Source organism: Borostomias antarcticus (assembly GCF_949987555.1).
Source record: "Borostomias antarcticus genome assembly, chromosome: 18".
NCBI classification, from domain to species: Eukaryota; Metazoa; Chordata; class Actinopteri; order Stomiiformes; family Stomiidae; genus Borostomias; species Borostomias antarcticus.
This window is the reverse complement of record NC_140251.1, coordinates 13,022,507-13,040,969: the sequence shown is the minus strand read 5'-3', so window position 1 is coordinate 13,040,969 and position 18,463 is coordinate 13,022,507. Positions and strand designations below refer to the sequence as shown.

Here is an 18,463-nt window from a genome sequence, read left to right as displayed (position 1 = left end):
ACACTGCTTTGACTCAGGAGTTCTGTAGGTACATGTGCAAATGACTGAAATCCAGTAAACCCTTCTTAAATACAATCAACATTTGACCTATCAGAGTGTGAGGGTCAGGTCAGCCCCGCCCACGAAGCGGCAGTGGACATTTTCCAAATAGGGTAGCTGTGATTGGAGGAGGTCCACGGTTGTCATGGAGATATCCTTGCACATGGAGATGTCCAGTGTGCGGAGTCTCTTACAGTGTTGGGCCAGGATGGAGAGAGACCTGGGAACACAGGATAGAGCATTTTCACTTTTAACCAACAGTGTATAGGTTCTTCAGGTACTCTGAAACAACAGCTGCACCTACGTTCAGCACCCAGCCAGTGCAGGGTTCCAGCGTCTGACTTGTCCCTCACAGAATTTCTCTGTGTGTATCAGTGTGTGTGTAGTGCTGGCTCCGCCCAGACCTAGAGTATGTGTGTAGTCTAGGCAAGGACGGATTACCGTCCGGGCCAATGGAGCTGGTGCCCAGGGGCCATTGACTACAAGAAGCCCCAGCGTGGGCGGCCCAGGGCGGTTTGCGAAGTGCATCAACATGCGTGAAGCGCATCAACATTGAATATGTGGGCCCCTCAGCATGTACAAGGCCCCTCCTTAGGGCCCTCTTACTACCAGAGCCACTGGCCCTTCTAGGGCATTTGACTAAAAAGGCCCCTGGCCCCTAAAATAGATTTTTAGAAGCTGCATTCTCGTTGCCCCCACCACCTCCATTACATGGATATACTGGCTCGCGCTGGATTTTAAATTTCTTCTACAGGCCTCCGAACTACACCAAAGTGATCTCGGTGAGTCAAACGTCTTATAATATGTCGTAAATAAGGTCCAGGTAGTCAAACGAGCATTGTCCTTTAATGTAAGGTTATTTTCCCAGAGAATCATATTTATTATACATGTTTGTGGTGAATTAAGCCATAACATAGGCTTAGGCTATAGGCCTACTAGGGCATTTTTAAGCCGATTGGTCTACACCAGAATCTGAGACTACTAATCATTTTTACAATTGTTGAATATTTATTTTACAGCCCTAGTGTGTGTGTGTATGTGTGTGTGTGTGTGTGTGTGTGTGTGTGTGGCCCAGGGGCCTCTACACCCCTTAATCCATCCCTAAGTCTAGGAGGACATTGTAGTAGTACATCTAGGACCCCTGTGGTCTGACCTGTCGGTGATGCGGTCGCAGCAGGACAGGTAGAGGTGCTGCAGCCTGGTGAGGTGGGGCGCGGCGTGGACGATGCCCTGGTCGCTGATCTGGGGACAGTGGCTGAGCGCCAGGCTGGTCAGGCTCCTGCAGTGGGAGGCCACAGACGCCACACTGGCATCGCTGATGTCTGGCAGCATGGACAGAGACAGGCGCTGGAGGTCTGGGTATCGTAGCACCTACAGTACACACCACAACAACAACAACAACGACGACGACGATAAACAAACAAAGGTAAGAGGTGGCTCTTCATTTGTGACATGACTGCAAGTGACCTGCAAGTGACTTGCATGTGAGTAGCCATCACGGTCTCTGGCGCCATTTCTCTAGTCGTCTAATCACATAGCTCTCAATAAACTGAACCAGGTGTACTACTTATAGATATAGAACTTCAGGGGATACGAGAAAGAAACATGGGTGTCTCCAGCCCACCTGGGTGATGCTGCTGTCGGTCAGTCTGGAGCAGGCAGAGAGGTCCAGCTCCTGCAGGGCCCCGAGGGCCAGGAGAGAGGCCCCCTCCTGCTGCCTGAACACCTCCAGGTCCTCCTCACTCACCACCCGGGGCCTGTCCTGGAAGGGCAGGCTCGGGGGCCGGAAGAAGCCCATGTTCCCAAAGGTCCTTGTGAAACTGGGGCCCTTGTCCCCCTGATGGGGGGGGGGGGGGGGGATGGAATGACGGAGAAAGGGAGGAGAGAGAAGAGAACAGAAAAGAATTGGAGGATGAGGTTGTTTTAGGTGGAGCTACAGCATATGGCGGGTGATTACATCTAGTGATTTACAGTCCTCCTCTCTCTCTCTATCGCCCCCCTCCCCTCCCTCACCATGTCCTGTGTTGGCTCACTCTTCTTGGGGGGCTCCACCATGCCAAGCAGGCCCCAGTCGGTGATCTCCTTGCACCAGCCCAGACGCAGCACCACCAGGCCCTGCAGGTAGGTGGCGATGGCGCGCACGCTCAAGTCTGTCAGGTACACACAGGAAGTCAGGTCCAGCTCCTTCAGACTGGCGCCGAGCAGCTGAGCCAATGAGAAGACAGCCAGGTCCTGGGGGGAAGAGATGGAGGGGTGAAGAGATGGAGGGGTGGAAGAGGAGAAGATGACAGAGAGAAGAGACGACTGAAAAATGATGAGTTGTACGTTCAAAATTATAAGACTCATCCCGTTCTAAGTAGAATGAGTTCATCTTAACATATTCTGTCTTGTGTACTGTACACCATGTAGAGCTGTTAGCCCCACTGGCTCACCTAGATGAGACTACAGGGTCATAGGGTCACCTAGATGAGACTACAGGGTCATAGGCTCACCTAGATGAGACTACAGGGTCATAGGGTCACCTAGATGAGACTACAGGGTCATAGGCTCACCTAGATGAGACTACAGGGTCAGAGGCTCACCCGTGTGTAGGTGCAGCTCTTCAAGCTGAGGGTCTCCAGACAAGCCCGTCGCTGCCGTCCAGACAGACCCTTCACCATCTCCGCCCCGCTGACGTGCGGACACTCCGACAGGTCGAGGGACCGGAGCTCGGGCAGAGCCACCAGGTCTGCCAGGCCTGGGGGGGGGGGTTAGGGACTGGTCAGTATCTGATACCATCATGATGGGAGTGGTATAGACACACAACCCGATGCATTATCTCACCCTTAAAAAAAAAAGAAAAAAAAAAGTGGGATTTTAAGCACTGAAATATCTCTATGTTGTTATGATAAATCAAGAGGGATCAGTCGATGACGACCTCGGTGAAAACCACGTCTTTGTAGACCACGGTTTGGCTCCGTTCCGGCAGTTTCTAAATTGGAGTGTGGTGTCGACACCATAGCTTTAGAAAAAAATGCAGCTTGGAGATGAGGGTGCATCCTCCCACAGAGGCGTGGTCTCGCACCTGGTTCAAGCCGGGCACGCATGCTGAGATTCAATCAGCAACGCGGTGGCGTTCTTCTATGGCCTTATTTGGGAAAGTGGCTGTACCTAAACTGCTTAAGAGCAGAGGAATTTACCCTTGCAGCCTGCAGGGGGCGGTGTTTCCACGCATAAGTTACATATTGCCACTTAAACAAAGCATGTCTTCAAGACCTTGAATGAAGACTAACAAAATGGGTGTTCCCTTTCTCCCCTTCACTGGTCTGCAACGACTGACGAAAGCAACGCAGTGGAAAGACAGAGCAATGATTACCTCAATTTGAAAAATATTCTATTCTTTAAAGTATGTGAACAGGGCTCTGAAATGTGAAGCGTACCTTTCTCAGTGACCCTCCAGTCTCTGGACAGAGAGAAGGTCCTGAGGCCCCGGAGCCCCGTGGCCACAGCCAGCACCGCCCTGCTGGTCAGCTCAGTACAGCCACTCAGGTCCAGGCTCCTCAGGCCCGGCTGGTGCTTACACAGCGCCTCCACAGCGTAGTCCGTCAGCTCCTTACAGCCGCGCAGACGCAGCTCGCTCAGCTGCAGGCCCTCCACCTGGGAGCACACCATGTCTGGGCTGTCATCACACATCACGTTCCCAATCGCATACTTCTACTTCTTACTACCAGTACCTACTACAGCTGCCCTTAGAAAGTACGTACTTGGCAAGCAGTAGGCATCCAATCGGGACATACTACCTTGTCATAACATTGCGCCTTGAAATTTACCCACATCCGTCGCTGTCCATAACGCGTCATTGGTCTACAGCTGTCACGACTCGCACATGTGACGCACATTTCCGCTGCGCACAGGATTGTGGGTCAGAATAGCCAGAAAAGCCTGCTGGATTGCATACTGCAAAATACGACCGGATGTAGTAGGACATCCTGGTATTTTTGCCATACTGCATGTGGCATACTATGTATTGGGACATACTACATCCTGTTTTGGCATACTATATAGTAGGGTAGTATGCAATTCGGAACGCAGCCAGTGTCTCTCTTGTTAACCAAAGCATCACCGGTTTGAAACCCGACATTTATAAGTATGGTTCCTAAACGGCCCCCAGGAGGACTGCTGGAGTAATCTCAGCTCAATCTCATCTTGGTCCTGGAACAAGACATTCAACCCCAAACGATTCTATGGCTGTTTCTGTGTTTCTTAAAATGTAGTCTACACCAGAATCCTGTTATTAACTTAAGCAATAAACCACGAGAGGCCGTGTGTTATAGTGATTTTATAACAGCTAGGGGGGTTTTACTCCGCTTCGCGTCGTGCCTAACAACGCCCCCTAGCTGTTATAAAATCACTATAACACACGGCCTCTCGTGGTTTATTGCTTAAGTTGATAACAGGGACGAACAAACCGCTGGGTTTAGGAATACGAAACCCAGTTTAAAGCCAGAAACACACGTGACCAAATGATCCAGCCTACATTCCACCCAATACTTTCAGGTGAACAGTAGGACAAATTGTGTTTAAACTGATGGCATTTTCAACACCTCAGTCTCACACCTGCCAGTTTCATAATATAATATTCTAGTCCCAGGGGCGCGGATGGGGATTGAATTGATGATTTTCACTTTACGAGACCAACGCCTTGCCACTCGGCCACCACGCCAGGCTTCCTTCAACCTCCACCACAAGGACTTCTATTTCACAACAGGAATCACCATCATTGTCGTCATGCTGTCATCGTTTAGTCAATTATGGGCGTGTAGAGGGTGGGGTACGAGGCTGATCGACACGCTCACATTTCTAGGTGAGCTGTGATTTATAAAGGGGAAATTAGGTGCAGGTGTGCGTGCGCACGGTTTTATAAACCTTTTTTTTTTGTGCGCACCCAATTTTTGGCTTTTGTGCTCACACACGTTTTTAGAACGGATTTTGCGCAGTGTTTTATAAATGAGGTCACTGGGCGATGGAGAGCAGACCTGGGCTACGGATCACAGACCTGGGCTACGGATCACAGACCTGGGCTATGGATCACAGACCTGGGCTATGGATCACAGACCTGGGCTACGGATCACAGACCTGAGCTATGGATCACAGACCTGAGCTACGGATCACAGACCTGGGCTATGGATCACAGACCTGGGCTACGGATCACAGACCTGGGCTATGGATCACAGACCTGGGCGATGGATCACAGACCTGGGCTACGGATCACAGACCTGGGCTACGGATCACAGACCTGGGCGATGGAGCGCAGTGAGCCTGGAGTGATGGAGGTCCTGCTGAGGTCCAGGCCCTGCATGGTGGGGGTCTGCTCCTGGAGCCGCAGACGCAGGTTCCTGAGGGACAGCAGCGCCGAGGAGCTGGGCCCTATGCCCGCGGGGCAGCCGCAGTACGGGTCGAACTCGAAGGCGATGTGGCAGCCGGCCAGCGAGAGGCGGCGTAGCCGGGGTGTGCAGCCCGTCAGCCGGTTGAAGGTGAGGTCCGAAAGGTAGCGCAGGTCTGATAGGTCCAGATCCTCCAGCCCTGCGAGGGCCACGCGCACCTGGACAGACACACACACAGCATAGGATAGAATCACACACACCTGGATAAGCACATGCACACACACACGCACACATGCTTAAATACTCCCATTCTCGTCTACATTCCACGTTATTTGTGTAGGCCTACTTCTGTTGTGTTGTCTGTGTTTTCTGTTCACTCTGTTTTTTTGTCGTCTTCCCCAGGATTGGTTCCCTGCCCCTGTCAGTCATCGTTTGCGGTCCGGTCCATTATCCACCCACCTGGTTCCCGCGTGTTTCGTCCTCCAATGGCGTCGTCCTGCCTGCTCGTCTGTTGCCCTATCAGAGGGGCGTGTGTGTTATTTAAACCCTCCCCCTCCCCCTCTTCCTTAGGTAGTGGTATTCTTCGTTAGTCAGAGCACGTTATTGTTGTATGTTGGTTCACTGTGTCCTGTTTAGTTTGATCACTAGTCCTGCTGTATTGTGTTTGTTTTCATCCCTGTTCACAACTCCTAGTAGGTCCCCCCCCCCCCAGGGGAGGGCGAGGTATGTTAGGTCAGATGCTTACACTTACACGTAGGTATATCTTTGCCTAAATACATTAGGTTAGTTTCCCCAGACGGGTTCCATCTGTTGTATTTTTGGGATTAGACTAGGCGGGACCGATAGTAAGCATAGTTAGTGAGGACGTTGTTCCGGTTTATAAGAGTAAGGGAGTGACAGGGAAGCGACAGGGACGTAGATCTAGGGCGGGAATTGTGTTTTGTTTATTCTTTTGGTCTCGTCTGTTTGGGCGTCCTTCCCTTAGTTTTTCCGAGGTTTGCCTTGCCTCTATATACAGTTGGGTTTGTTTGTTACTATTCTTTATTACTATTGTTGTTATTATTATTAGTTGGCTGGAATAAACCCCACTTTTAGTTATTGCATTTTACCCCGTTGTCTGTCGTCCCTGGTTATAGTGTTGCCGTCTGTGCTGCTGCCTCCACACTGGCTCTTGGTAGCCGACACACGGGCACCGCTTATTGCGTGGTCCCCTCCTCTCTATCCCTAGACCTACCATCTGGGAGGGGTGCGTAACATCCTCTCCACCACCCTTCTCCTCATCCTCACCGGCTGGCGCTGCTCTTCTCTGGAGAGGAAGGTTCCGGACATGAAGAGGCTGTCCAGTCCCCGGAGGTCCAGCCTGCGCAGGGCCGTGAGCTTGGGGAGCAGAGTCAGGAGGGAGGCCTCCGTCACGCTGCTCCCCGGCAGGGCCAGGCTCTCCAGGCGCGGGCCCAGGTGGAGGCCCACATTCAGCAGCATGGCCCGGGACATGCTGGAGACGTCCAGGTGGCTGATGATCAGGCTGCAGCTCGAGCGCGTCCCCAGACCCTGGATCAGATCCAGGGACAAGGTGCAGGCAGGGAACTTGAAGGTCTGGTTCCTCTGTAGGAGAAGATGAGAGAGAGATATCAACAATAATACTACTGATAAAGACAGTGATATCAGGGTGGTTTTCAGGTGCCAATGTTTTACCTGATCTTGTAAATGTGTGGAGGTAGGGTAGTTGAGTACAGTATGATAAGGTAGGTAGGGTGGATAGGTAGGGTAGGGTAGTTGTGTACAGTATGATAAGGTAGGTAGGGTAGGGTAGTTGGGTACAGTATGATAAGGTAGGTAGGGTGGGTAGGTAGGGTAGGGTAGTTGTGTAAGGTGTGATAAGGTAGGTAGGGTGGGTAGGTAGGGTAGGGTAGTTGGGTACAGTATGATAAGGTAGGTAGGGTGGGTAGGGTAGGGTAGGGTAGTTGTGTAAGGTGTGATAAGGTAGGTAGGGTGGGTAGGTAGGGTAGTTGGGTACAGTATGATAAGGTAGGTAGGGTGGGTAGGTAGGGTAGGGTAGTTGTGTAAAGTATGATAAGGTAGGTAGGGTGGGTAGGTAGGGTAGGGTAGTTGTGTAAAGTATGATAAGGTAGGTAGGGTGGGTAGGTAGGGTAGGGTAGTTGGGTACAGTATGATAAGGTAGGTAGGGTGGGTAGGGTAGGGTAGGGTAGTTGTGTAAGGTGTGATAAGGTAGGTAGGGTGGGTAGGTAGGGTAGGGTAGTTGTGTAAAGTATGATAAGGTAGGTAGGGTGGGTAGGTAGGGTAGGGTAGTTGGGTACAGTATGATAAGGTAGGTAGGGTGGGTAGGTAGGTAGGGTAGTTGTGTAAAGTATGATAAGGTAGGTAGGGTGGGTAGGTAGGGTAGGGTAGTTGTGTAAAGTATGATAAGGTAGGTAGGGTGGGTAGGTAAGCTAGGAGGCAGCTTACCTGGAAGCGTGGGTCTTGGCTGGCTTCATACCAGCTCCTGCAGATCAGCGATGCTTCCTTCCTGTCTGATGCGTGCAGGAATCCCAGGATGTAGGTGATGATCTGATAGGAAAGGAATTTACTTAATCCTGGCATTAATAACACTCTAATCACCAAAGTAGGGAGTGTCGGACAGGCCAAACAGTTCACACAGCAGGCTGCTTCCTGGTCTGGCCAGACTTTGCCCTCTTAGTTCTTACCTCAATAGGGAGCTCTGGTGTCTCCGTGGCTGTACAACTCATTCCAGTCATAATTGGATCACAGCATTGGGTCTTTTTCAATACGTATCATCGGCTTTAAGGTCTTATACTATAGGTCTACTATAAGGTCTTATACTATAGGCCTACTATAAGGTCTTATACTATAGGCCTACTGTAAGGTCTTATAGTAGACCTTAGCTATAACGTTAGTGGAATGTGTGCAACTTAACTAGCTACCTTCCTACAGTACAAGTCACCGGTTTGCGAAAATAAATAACAACGTTATTCTTGACTCAAGATAGCTGCTAGACTAGCAAATTATATCTAACAACAGCAATCAACTGTCTACCGTCCGTTAGCAAGCTTCCTCTTCCAACCAAAAGATGTTCACGGTCTATTGGTTTCCTGTCATTCATTGGAAATGAATCGATTCTGATGTTGACTCCGAGCTGCTGGCTGTTATCACAGCTCCTCGATCAGCTGACCGGACGTAAACACGTTACGTGTTGCCAGGTTTCTTGCCGTGCAACCCCCTATTCAGGAGTCGAACCCTCTACACGACGCTCAAATGAACATGAGGGGTCGATCGGGGACGATGTTTTGGCCCACGTCGCCCCCAAGCGGCACAGGATCGACACGCCAAGTGCTGAGTGCTGCGTCCCATACCAACCACCCTTTCCCGCTGCTATGTCCTCGTTAATTCCTTAATTCTTCCATAGAAATGAGTCAAACGCTAAGCAGGGGACTGTGTCATGATCCCTTCACCTAGCCTAGCCATCTCTTTTAGGTGTCTCAGTAACTATTGTCCAATGTCTGTTGTGAAGGAGACTGGACGAGGTACAGGAAAGAAGTGCGGAATGGAATGCGGCCCATGTGTCACCAGAGGGCCACGCCCCTTTTCACTTCGCGGAAGTTTGTGTTTATCTATCGAAGTTCCAGATCACAGCCGCGGCCAGATTATAAATCATGGATCTCAGTTTGGAGGCAATACAGAAGATACTTTCAAAGGTCTGTATCTGCTGCCCATCGATCTCTCAGCAGATGTCTGTTTGTTTGTTTGTTTGTTTGTTTGTTTGTTTGCTTGCTTGCTTGTTTGTATGTTAGTCTAAGTTATCTTTCTATCCCCAACGTAGCCCAGCCACCGCTAAAGTAAGGTTTACTTAGTTAAACCAGATTTGTCATGGATTCTTCAATAGTTGTAGCCAAGTAGAGCTAACTACGTACGAAAAGGACTAGCGAACTACGTTGAACATGACCTGGAAGCTGTCTGGGAGACCACACAGTATAGTGCTGCCTAATTTAATAAAACCTAATTTAATAAAATCCTCTGTTATCAGTACAAATTCCGCGATGTTGCCATTGAGGAGCTGCAGAAAGTCCACCGGATTAATTCAGGCATAAAACCAGTAACTGGCACATACAGTAAGACTATATTATGCTTCTAAACCTCTGGCATCACTGAAGTTCATCTCGTTTTCGAAAAATGTGAGTTTCAAATGTTTATCATCTGTTTCCTTTAAGCTTTCAGTGACAGCACCCAAAAAGACCTGCTTAGGTTGATAGGAAACATCCCAGTCAAGTATGAAGGTAAGAAATGAAGCATTTGCTTAGAGTCTAAGGTGTCATGTCAATGACCTATATCAGAAAACAAATCCTCTTGACATGCCTTGTGTGTGTCTAGGCCGCTCCTACAACCTGCCTATCCAGCTCTGGCTCATGGACTCTTTCCCCTTCACCCCTCCCATCTGTCTGCTGAGGCCCACCTCCAGTATGGTCATCAGAGAGGGGAAGCACGTCGACGCCCGGGGACGCCTCTATCTCCCCGGCCTCCACAACTGGGACTACGTGAGTTAGGATAAGATACGATGAACTTTCCTCTCGCTTTTTTCTTTCTTTATTCTTACTGTTCATCTCATCCGCCACAAAGAATTTGCTCTAAAGTTCTTGCTGATGTGACCAGAAACTAAACAAAGTGAATCAAGAGTGAAAGCTTTGATGCTCCTTCTCTCATCTCTTCTCCGTCCTTCAGCCCAAGTCCTCAGTAGTTGGGCTCCTGACTGAGATGATCGCTAAGTTTGAAGAGGAGCCTCCGCTGGCTACTAAGACCACAGGTGACACCAAAGACCCCAACGACCTACTAGCCTTCGTCTCCAACCTCAAGATCAATGACGGTGGGTCTCCAGACCGATGGCTCGGATGCTCATAACAATTGAGCAACACCTGTGCAAATGAATGAATGCATTAAGCCGTTCGTTTTGTTTCCAGGTGGGGTACGACATCATGATCAGCCAGTCAACAAAGTCACTGTTGTTGGAGGCGGAGACTTAGGAATGGCAACCGTGATGAGTATTCTGGCGAAGGTCTTTCACCCTCACCTTGTCCTCTTGTTAACAATAGATGTTTCAACAAATACCTTGGAACCGCAGTGGCTATGTTCGATTAAGTTGATGTTCTGCTTTCTCTTAACATAGGGCAGAGTGGACAAACTAGTTTTCATCGACAATACTGAGAGTTCTACCAAAGGCGGCACGATGGATCTGGAAATCTTCAACTTGCCAAAGGTGGAGGTTTCTAAAGGTATTGTCCCCTACCCTCTGTACCCATGCATTCTAAGGATGACTAATCAGTTTCTGTTGTTTTTTGTAAACAAAGTTGCTGATGTTAGGGCAAACATCACCCCCAGTCTTCCCCCACCTCTCCTCTGTCCAGCTAGGCCAGGGGTGTCAAACTCAAATACACAGTGGGCCAAAATTTAAAACTTGAACAAAGTCGCGGGCCAACATTGAACAAATGAAAATTTTAATATGGACCCAAACAAGTTTTGCTTTAACATTGAATATGCACATCACTTTCGCTTTTGGGGCGCATCAATGGTGTGCACTAACATATGTGAATACGCCCTCAGACACAAGTGTTGGTGCTCCATCTGCTCAGTAGAGAAGCTTGTAAAACCCTGACTGTCCTACAGCCAGGCAGACAGACAGACAGCCGGCATGCAGACAGCCAGGCAGACAGGCAGACAGACAGGCCGGCAAGAAGGCATACAGGATTGAATGAACAGGAACAGAGCAAACACAGCGGCCGGCTAGGTCAACACAGGTGTCTCTATCACAGTGAGACGTTACATAACGTAAAGCTTCTGTTTTCTGCCTTTCTTTTCGCCATTTTTAAGAAGTGGTAACACGGTTACTGTTGTAGTATGAGATTGCTATGACTACTGTCACAGAAGAGAGGGCGTTTCTGGGTCCTGTCTTGATTGACGCGCCAAAACAACAGCAGAGCATTATGGGATTTGTAGTATTAGCGGTGAATGCGCTGTATAATACTGGCGGGCCAGCTCTAGTAGTCATTTGGTATTGCCTCGCGGGCCAAATATAATTACACTGCGGGCCAAATTTGGCCCGCGGGCCAGAGTTTGACACCCCTGAGCTAGGCAGTCTTATTTAAGTGAGTTCTCCCCCATCTCATTGAAAGACCTGATAGAGGTAGTGAGCTCCATGAAACTCTCCTCCAGCCCCCTTGACATTCTGTCAACGTCCATGTTAAGGGAAGTGATCAGCTCCATCGGTCCTTGCCTGGCTACCATCATTAATAAAACCCTTGCTTCTGGCACGGTCCCTTCCTACTTTAAGCAGGCGGTCGTCCAGCCCCTCCTTAAGAAACCCAACCTGGACCCCTCCCTACCACAGAATTACAGACCTATTTCCAAGCTCTCCTTCATATCAAAAGTCGTAGAGAAAGTTGTAGCTATCGAGCTCAATTCCTTCCTGGAAAGTCTAGGCATCCTGGATAAATTCCAATCAGGCTTTCGTAAGAAACACTCACCTGAGACAGCTCTCCTCAGAGTCTCAAGTGACATCATGATGTCCTCTGATGCAGGTGACTGTACAGTCCTAGTTCTTTTAGACCTGAGCGCAGCCTTCGACACGGTAGATCACCGCATCCTTGTAGATAGACTCAGGGACTGGGTGGGCATCTCCGGTAGCGCCCTAGACTGGTTTATCTCCTACCTCAGTGACAGGTGTTTCACCGTGGCCGTCGGCCCCTTTCAGTCTGACTCCTCCCCCCTCTCCTGTGGCGTGCCGCAGGGCTCGGGTTTTGGCCCTGATTCTCTTCGCCCTTTACATGCTTCCCCTGGGCCTCCTGATCAATCAATTCAAGGGTGTCTCCTAGCATTGTTACGCAGACGATATACAGATCTATTTTTCTTTTAAACCTGACAAATTAGAGAAATTGACCATTCTCCACAAATGTCTGTCTGCCATCGAGGATTGGATGTCCAGTAACTTCCTCCAACTAAATGCGACCAAGACTGAAGTCCTGGTTGTTGCTGCAGACAGCATCACCGCTAAGGTTGTTAGCCACATGGGCTCCTTGAAAGACCACCTCCGCCCCCACCTTAGAAATCTTGGTGTGTATTTTGACCAGTCTATGCACCTGGACAAACATGTGAGAACTCTGACCCGCACCTGCTTCTTTCACCTAAGGAACATTGCAAAACTCAGGTCCGTTGTCTCCCATACAGAGCTAGAAATGTCTGTAGAGCTGTAACGATTATGAATTTTGCTTAACGATTAATTGTCAGAAAAATAATTGGGATTATTACAATAATTGTCAGAGTTGTTGACCGTTGCATCACACCCTTGCCGATCTGCCACCCTAGGCGGCCGCCTACTTCGCCTGGCACTGATGCTCATGTCCACATGATTTGAGTGAGAGTGTGTGTGTTTGAGAGAGAAAGAGAAAGAAAGACAGACAGACAGACACAGAGGGAGTGAGCGAGTGAGGGTGGGTTCCGGGTTCTGACTCATTTTTAGCCTATGAAGTAAACCTGTGGTTTAAAACCACGCCTCTTTAATATCATGAATGTTAACATTTACATAGAACATATATCCTCCTCAATAAAAAAAAGCTTTGAAAAATTAAAATTAAGAATATTTGGAGTATACAAATAGCACATGAAGTGGACAATGCATCAGTGCTTCTTTACTTCTTTAATGAGTGTCTCTTGTCATTATTTGCTATGAACGTATAGGACAAGTGCCAACAAGTTGAAGAATTCCATTGAACTAGGGTTGCTACCATATTAACTCTGCAACAGATTTTTATTTTATAAAAAAAAAAAAAAAAAAATTATTACATTTTTTTCATAACCGCGGTTACAAAAAACAATCGCGGTCAGAAAAAATAATTGCAGTTTGACGATTATGTAATAATCGTTACATCCCTAAATGTCTGTACATGCTTTTATATCATCAAGACTTGATTATTGCAATTCACTCTTCACCTGTTTAAACAAATCATCTGTGGACCAGCTGCAGCTTGGATCTGGGGAGGACCAGATCCAAGAGATCCTGTCACATCACCCCCATCCTGGCTGCTCTGGACTGGCTCCCAGTGCACTATAGGATCAACTTCCTGGTCCTGCTGCTCACCTTCAGAGCCCTCCGTGGCCACGCCCCCGCCTACATCTGTGACCTCATCCATGCTCACACAATCAGCCGGTCGCTGAGGTCATCCGACCAGGGGCTCCAGACGGTGCCTCGGACCAGGCTTAAAACCAAGGGGGACCGGGCTTTTGGGGCGGTGGCCCCAAGGCTCTGGAACGCACTCCCCCAGGAATTGAGAGCCTCTGCCTCAGAAAATACTTTTAAAAAACTGTTGAAAACGCACCTGTTCAGACTTTTGGCTGCTAGTAGCTCTGACTGCTGAGTTTGGTATTGTCTGTCGTTTCTATGTTGTTGTGGTTCTCTTTACCTGTGTATTAATCTCTTACTGCACTGCACTCTGTATTGCATCGCACTTTGTATGTCATTGCACTTTTACTTTGCTTTCTTATATTGTTTTTATTCTGCCCTTTTAATCCCTGTGCAGCACTCTGTGCATCTGTGCTGTGAAGAGCGTTATACAAATCAAGTTTTACTTACATACTTACTTACTTACTTGTCTGAAGGGTATTTAGAACAGCCTTCCCGTGTGCTTCTAATGCATAAAGACCCACATCTTATTGACGAGACGATTTCCCTTGACTCATAAAAGTTCTATTTCTGCTTGGGTGTGACCTGTGTGATCTCTGTGACCTGTGTGATCTCTGTGACCTGTGTGACCTCTGTGACCTGTGACCTGTGTGACCTCTGTGACCTGTCTGCCTGTTTCTCCCTGCCTGTAGAACTCTCTGCCTCTGCGGGCTCCAGGGTTGTCGTGGTGACAGCCAACGCGTGGAGTAATAAGCAGTCGTATGTGAGTGTGGTCCAGACCAACGTGGACCTCTATCGGGGAATCATCCCAGGCCTGGCCCGGTTCAGCCCAAATGCTGTTCTGCTCATCGCCTCCCAGCCGGGTCAGAAAACACACACACACACACACACACACACACACACTCTCTCTCTCTCTCTCTCTCTCTCTCTCTCTCTCTCTCTCTCTCTCTCTCTCTCTCTCTCTCTCTCTCTCTCTCTCTCTCTCTCTCTCTCTCTCTCTCTCTCTCCTACTGATACTCTTGCCATCAAGCTATCTATTTGGTGTATCTGCTGTACTATTTCAGAATATTGTAAAACTTGTAAAAAAGGTGTTTTTCACCTGTCAGGTATAAAAATGCTTACTTGAGATCCCTCTTCTATTGCATCCCTCTCTCCTTCTGTCTCTTCCCCTGTTGTCCTTCATCCCCGACCCCTGACCTCTGACCCTTGACCCTTAACCCTTGGCAGTGGACGTCATGACCCACGTGGCGTGGAGACAGAGTGGCCTGCCCCCGACGCGTGTGATTGGTGCAGGGTGTAACCTGGACTCTGAGCGTCTGAGTCGTATCCTGGACATCGGTCTGAACACACACAAGCAGGCCTGGGTGATAGGAGAGCTCTCGGAGAACAAAGGTGAGCAGGGGGGGAGATTGTCAACAGTAACACTCTTGTTTAGACGGTTCACATACTCTTATCTACTACTCCATCTCTCCTTGACTCATTCCGTCGCACGTTCTCTCCCTATTTGCATAACCAGTCACGCTGCATTCCTTTCCAGTCTGGTAAGCCCATATTCTTACAGCGTCAGAGGGCCCCAATGAGGGCCACGCCCCTGATGGTCGGTATCTGTGTGTTGCAGTGCCAGTGATGAGTAATTTTGGGATGCCGGGGGCTAGCCAGCAACTAGAGATTGCTGCAGGATCCAACTCTACCAAGCCCCTGCTGGACAGGTAACACAGCAGAACCTCAGAGATCCGAAAAGTCCGATCAACCGAATGGGTGTTAAAACTGAAGTACTGTAGCTGTCAAATTGAACATTTTACTGTAATGTGACAAAACAGCTAGCACAAAAAGTATAGTTGGTTATTTGATTTAATTGATTCAATTACTTTCCTATTGTTAGAGGGTATTTATTGATTTATTCCAAGTGTAAACAAAATAAATGTTCTATTTTGTAAAATTGGTGTATTTTGACGTCCACTTTTCAGAGTTACGAACATTTCAGAGATTCGAACGACCCTCATTCCCAATGGGTTGGGATCTCTGAGATCTACTGTAGATCAACACCTCTGGGCCCTGGGGTCCATGCACAATATACACATGACTCCGTTTCACACAAAATGGTGTCTTTATCCTTGGATGTGTTTTCCGCAGGGCGTTTGAGATGCTGAAGGGCCGGGGACAGCGGTCCTGGTCTGTGGGTCTGTCCCTGGCTGACATCACCTACAGTATCCTGACAGACCAGAGGAAGGCCCACTCGGTCTCCACACTCGCACAGGTACTGAACTCAAAACAACTCTCTTTAATTGTACGCTGGTCAAATGTAAATAAACTATCATTCAAGACATGCACAATTAGCTCAAAGACCACAGGAGTGTGTATGGAGGGTGGGGGTAAAATAGCATATCAAACAACCATATTAACTGTGTGTTTGTTTCCCTCTGTCTGGTCTCTGCGTCCCCATGTACCAGGGCTGGGGGGGTATAGGGTCGGAGGTGTTCCTCAGCCTGCCTTGTATCCTGGGGGCGTCAGGCTCTGTCCGGCTAGCAGGTGTGTCTCTGGGACAGGAGGAGGACTCCAAGCTGAGAGACAGCGCCACCTCCCTCTCCAAGCTCATGGTTCAGCTCAGCATATGATGTCACAGTCAGCAGCCAGAGTCCCGCCCATCTGTCTTAGGCTGCCGCTGATGGACAGGGCTACCAGCCAACCAGTGTGCAGAGAATGGCCAACATAATTAAACTGTCTTCTGACTGGCATTAGACAGATGCTTTATCAAATATGTTTGTAACTTGGTAAAACTTTCATTCTGTTAGTTTCTATGGTGTCTGTTCAGTGGGATAATGTGTTCTGCTTGAATACACCTGGGCTACAATAATTCTATTACAATACTTATTTATGAAAGAAATGAAGTTATGTAGGTGAAAGCCATCCAAGAAATGTGGTACGCTATGCCTCTATTTGAAGCAGCTTTTAAACATTTTGACACTCCATTCCCAAAATGACTTGGGGGTCTCTTTCTTTCTGTTACAACATAAATCCAATATGGTGATATGTTCACAGAATGTTTATTCTCCTGATTTGACCAAATATGTTATAAGTGTTGCCATGCATGTAAATAAGAATTTTGCACAGTACATAACCTGCTGTAACCAAAGTCTCAATGTGGGCGGTTGAGGAATACGTGTCGCTGCCTGTGGTGTGGGGTATTGGTGGAGGGTTACAGATGATAGAACAGCCTTACTCTACTGCTGTCCATGCTGATTTGTTTTTGCACTTGATGACTTGAACACGAACTCTGGAAATGGCCATGTGAAGTGCCTTTGTGTATAACGTGCCTTTGCTAATACTCCTCGATCTGTACAGCATGAACAGAAATGCTTAACTCCATTTGGCTGCACACAGTCTATGAACTCCACCAGAGAGGAATGCACTGTTGAAATGTGTAGTCATTACATATTATACTAATATGCTGTGGTTTTATAGTGAGTGTTTGTTGTGGAATGAAGAAAACAGCCATATTTTGTTTTTTGCTTTTTAATAAAACATTTTGTCAATATTCTACATAATGGACTTGTTCACTAGTGTTGTTGTGACCTATGACCTGCACAAGTCCACCTCCCGTTCCCAGCTGCACCTCTCACCCTAGCTAACCTCTATGAACAAGCAGTAAGAAACATACCTCCTTCTGGCTGCGGTCTCTGAACTCCTCCTGAGAGAGGAAGGCACAGTCTGCAACCGATAAACATACAAGACAGGATGTGCAAAACACTGAGGGCAACACAGGAAACAGAATTCTATACACACGGAAGGTAGGAGGGTATATCATTTAATGAAGCAGTAACAGATATAAATGTTTCAATGTTAAGGTCCCTGTTCTGTAAAGTATGGCTCAACATCCATGTCTCCCAGAATAACTCGAGTTAAAGCTGGTGATCTAGTCACGCACCATTTTTAGGCCTTTCTTACAGTGACATGAGTCTGCTGTTTTGTATTGTAACAGTTGAACTCTCCCCACTAGATGGCGCCATTCTGTCAACATCAGGGGTCAGGCCTTTTCACAGTCACTGGGTCAGACTGAGGAGATAAGACTTTTGGATTCTCTGATCTTGTGCATTTGTTGTAACAATTCCAAATATTATGACACTACTTTCATCAAATTCTGACATTATCAAAGGCTTCCTCTCGGAAATATGTATTCTCTTGCTCAGACTTTGTACATATAATACATCATGTAAATATATCTACAGTACATTATTGCTGTGAAGGTCACACGAGTATCAAAAACAAACCGGAATAACACTGTGGAACACAATTTTAAAAATGCTAACAGTATTTCCAAGTAAACAACAAAAAAGCAGCGAAATCCACACACAAACAGTGCTGCTTCCAACACTCATGGACATGGGACCTAGTCCCTGATCCTTAGCTATGAAACATGCTTAAGTATTTACAACAGTGACTATAGCACCATGGCCTCATCTAAGAGATGGAGAGAGAGAGATGGAGAGAGAGAGATGGAGAGAGGGAGAGAGAGAGAGAGAGAGAATGAGAGAGTTCCCTGCTGCTGGTGATGGCAACAACACATGTATTCTTTCTAACAAATATTCTACTTAGTTGCCTGTTTATAAAGCGGCTAAGAAGAATGATTTTATCAGTTACCACTGATCTGATTTTATCAGTTATCTCTACTGTATCTTGCTCAGTTAAATAAATACTTAGAAAATAATGTTTACTGGCTGTTTCTGAGTAGTCTGTGTAACAGTGTTGAGTTGAGCCTGGTCAGAACACACCATAACTGTTTCTGAGAAGACTAACAGTGCTGGGTTATGTAAGCCTGCTCAGAGCCTACCATAATGCAGTATTGGTTTAAAGGTACAGTAGCTATAAGCCTTTGGTGCTTGAC

At 47.8% G+C, this 18,463-nt stretch overlaps 2 protein-coding genes across 2 annotated transcripts; one reads left to right on the top strand and one right to left on the bottom strand.

Moving 5' to 3' along the window:
• fbxl9 (F-box and leucine rich repeat protein) lies at positions 1-8,179 on the bottom strand. Its single transcript, XM_084452947.1, has 10 exons — positions 8,105-8,179; positions 7,866-7,967; positions 6,690-7,004; positions 5,315-5,620; positions 3,459-3,675; positions 2,622-2,776; positions 2,053-2,271; positions 1,664-1,876; positions 1,193-1,410; positions 1-259 (listed from the first exon to the last, which is right to left on the bottom strand). The coding sequence occupies exons 1-10, from the start codon at positions 8,153-8,155 to the stop codon at positions 91-93; spliced, it is 1,965 nt and encodes a 654-aa protein (XP_084309073.1). The 5' UTR covers positions 8,156-8,179; the 3' UTR covers positions 1-90.
• Positions 8,180-9,036: 857 nt separating this feature from the next.
• Positions 9,037-17,068, top strand: uevld (UEV and lactate/malate dehyrogenase domains). The gene is made up of 12 exons (XM_084452587.1): positions 9,037-9,112; positions 9,442-9,526; positions 9,626-9,691; positions 9,786-9,949; positions 10,134-10,275; positions 10,370-10,464; positions 10,576-10,681; positions 14,274-14,444; positions 14,809-14,973; positions 15,200-15,290; positions 15,715-15,838; positions 16,032-17,068. The coding sequence occupies exons 1-12, from the start codon at positions 9,071-9,073 to the stop codon at positions 16,194-16,196; spliced, it is 1,416 nt and encodes a 471-aa protein (XP_084308713.1). The 5' UTR covers positions 9,037-9,070; the 3' UTR covers positions 16,197-17,068.
• Positions 17,069-18,463: the final 1,395 nt, after the last annotated feature.

Bases quoted from the DNA above. Each gene is read 5' to 3' on its own strand.
- fbxl9 (XM_084452947.1), bottom strand. From the start codon at position 8,155: ATGACTGGAATGAGTTGTACAGCCACGGAGACACCAGAGCTCCCTATT. The intron at 2,777-3,458 runs GTACGCTTCACA...CCCCCCCCCCAG, and splicing joins CTGGAGGGTCACTGAGAAAG to GCCTGGCAGACCTGGTGGCT. The intron at 1,411-1,663 runs GTGGGCTGGAGA...TGTGTACTGTAG, and splicing joins CCGACAGCAGCATCACCCAG to GTGCTACGATACCCAGACCT.
- uevld (XM_084452587.1), top strand. From the start codon at position 9,071: ATGGATCTCAGTTTGGAGGCAATACAGAAGATACTTTCAAAG. The intron at 9,113-9,441 runs GTCTGTATCTGC...CTCTGTTATCAG, and splicing joins TACAGAAGATACTTTCAAAG to TACAAATTCCGCGATGTTGC. The intron at 9,692-9,785 runs GTAAGAAATGAA...GTGTGTGTCTAG, and splicing joins CATCCCAGTCAAGTATGAAG to GCCGCTCCTACAACCTGCCT.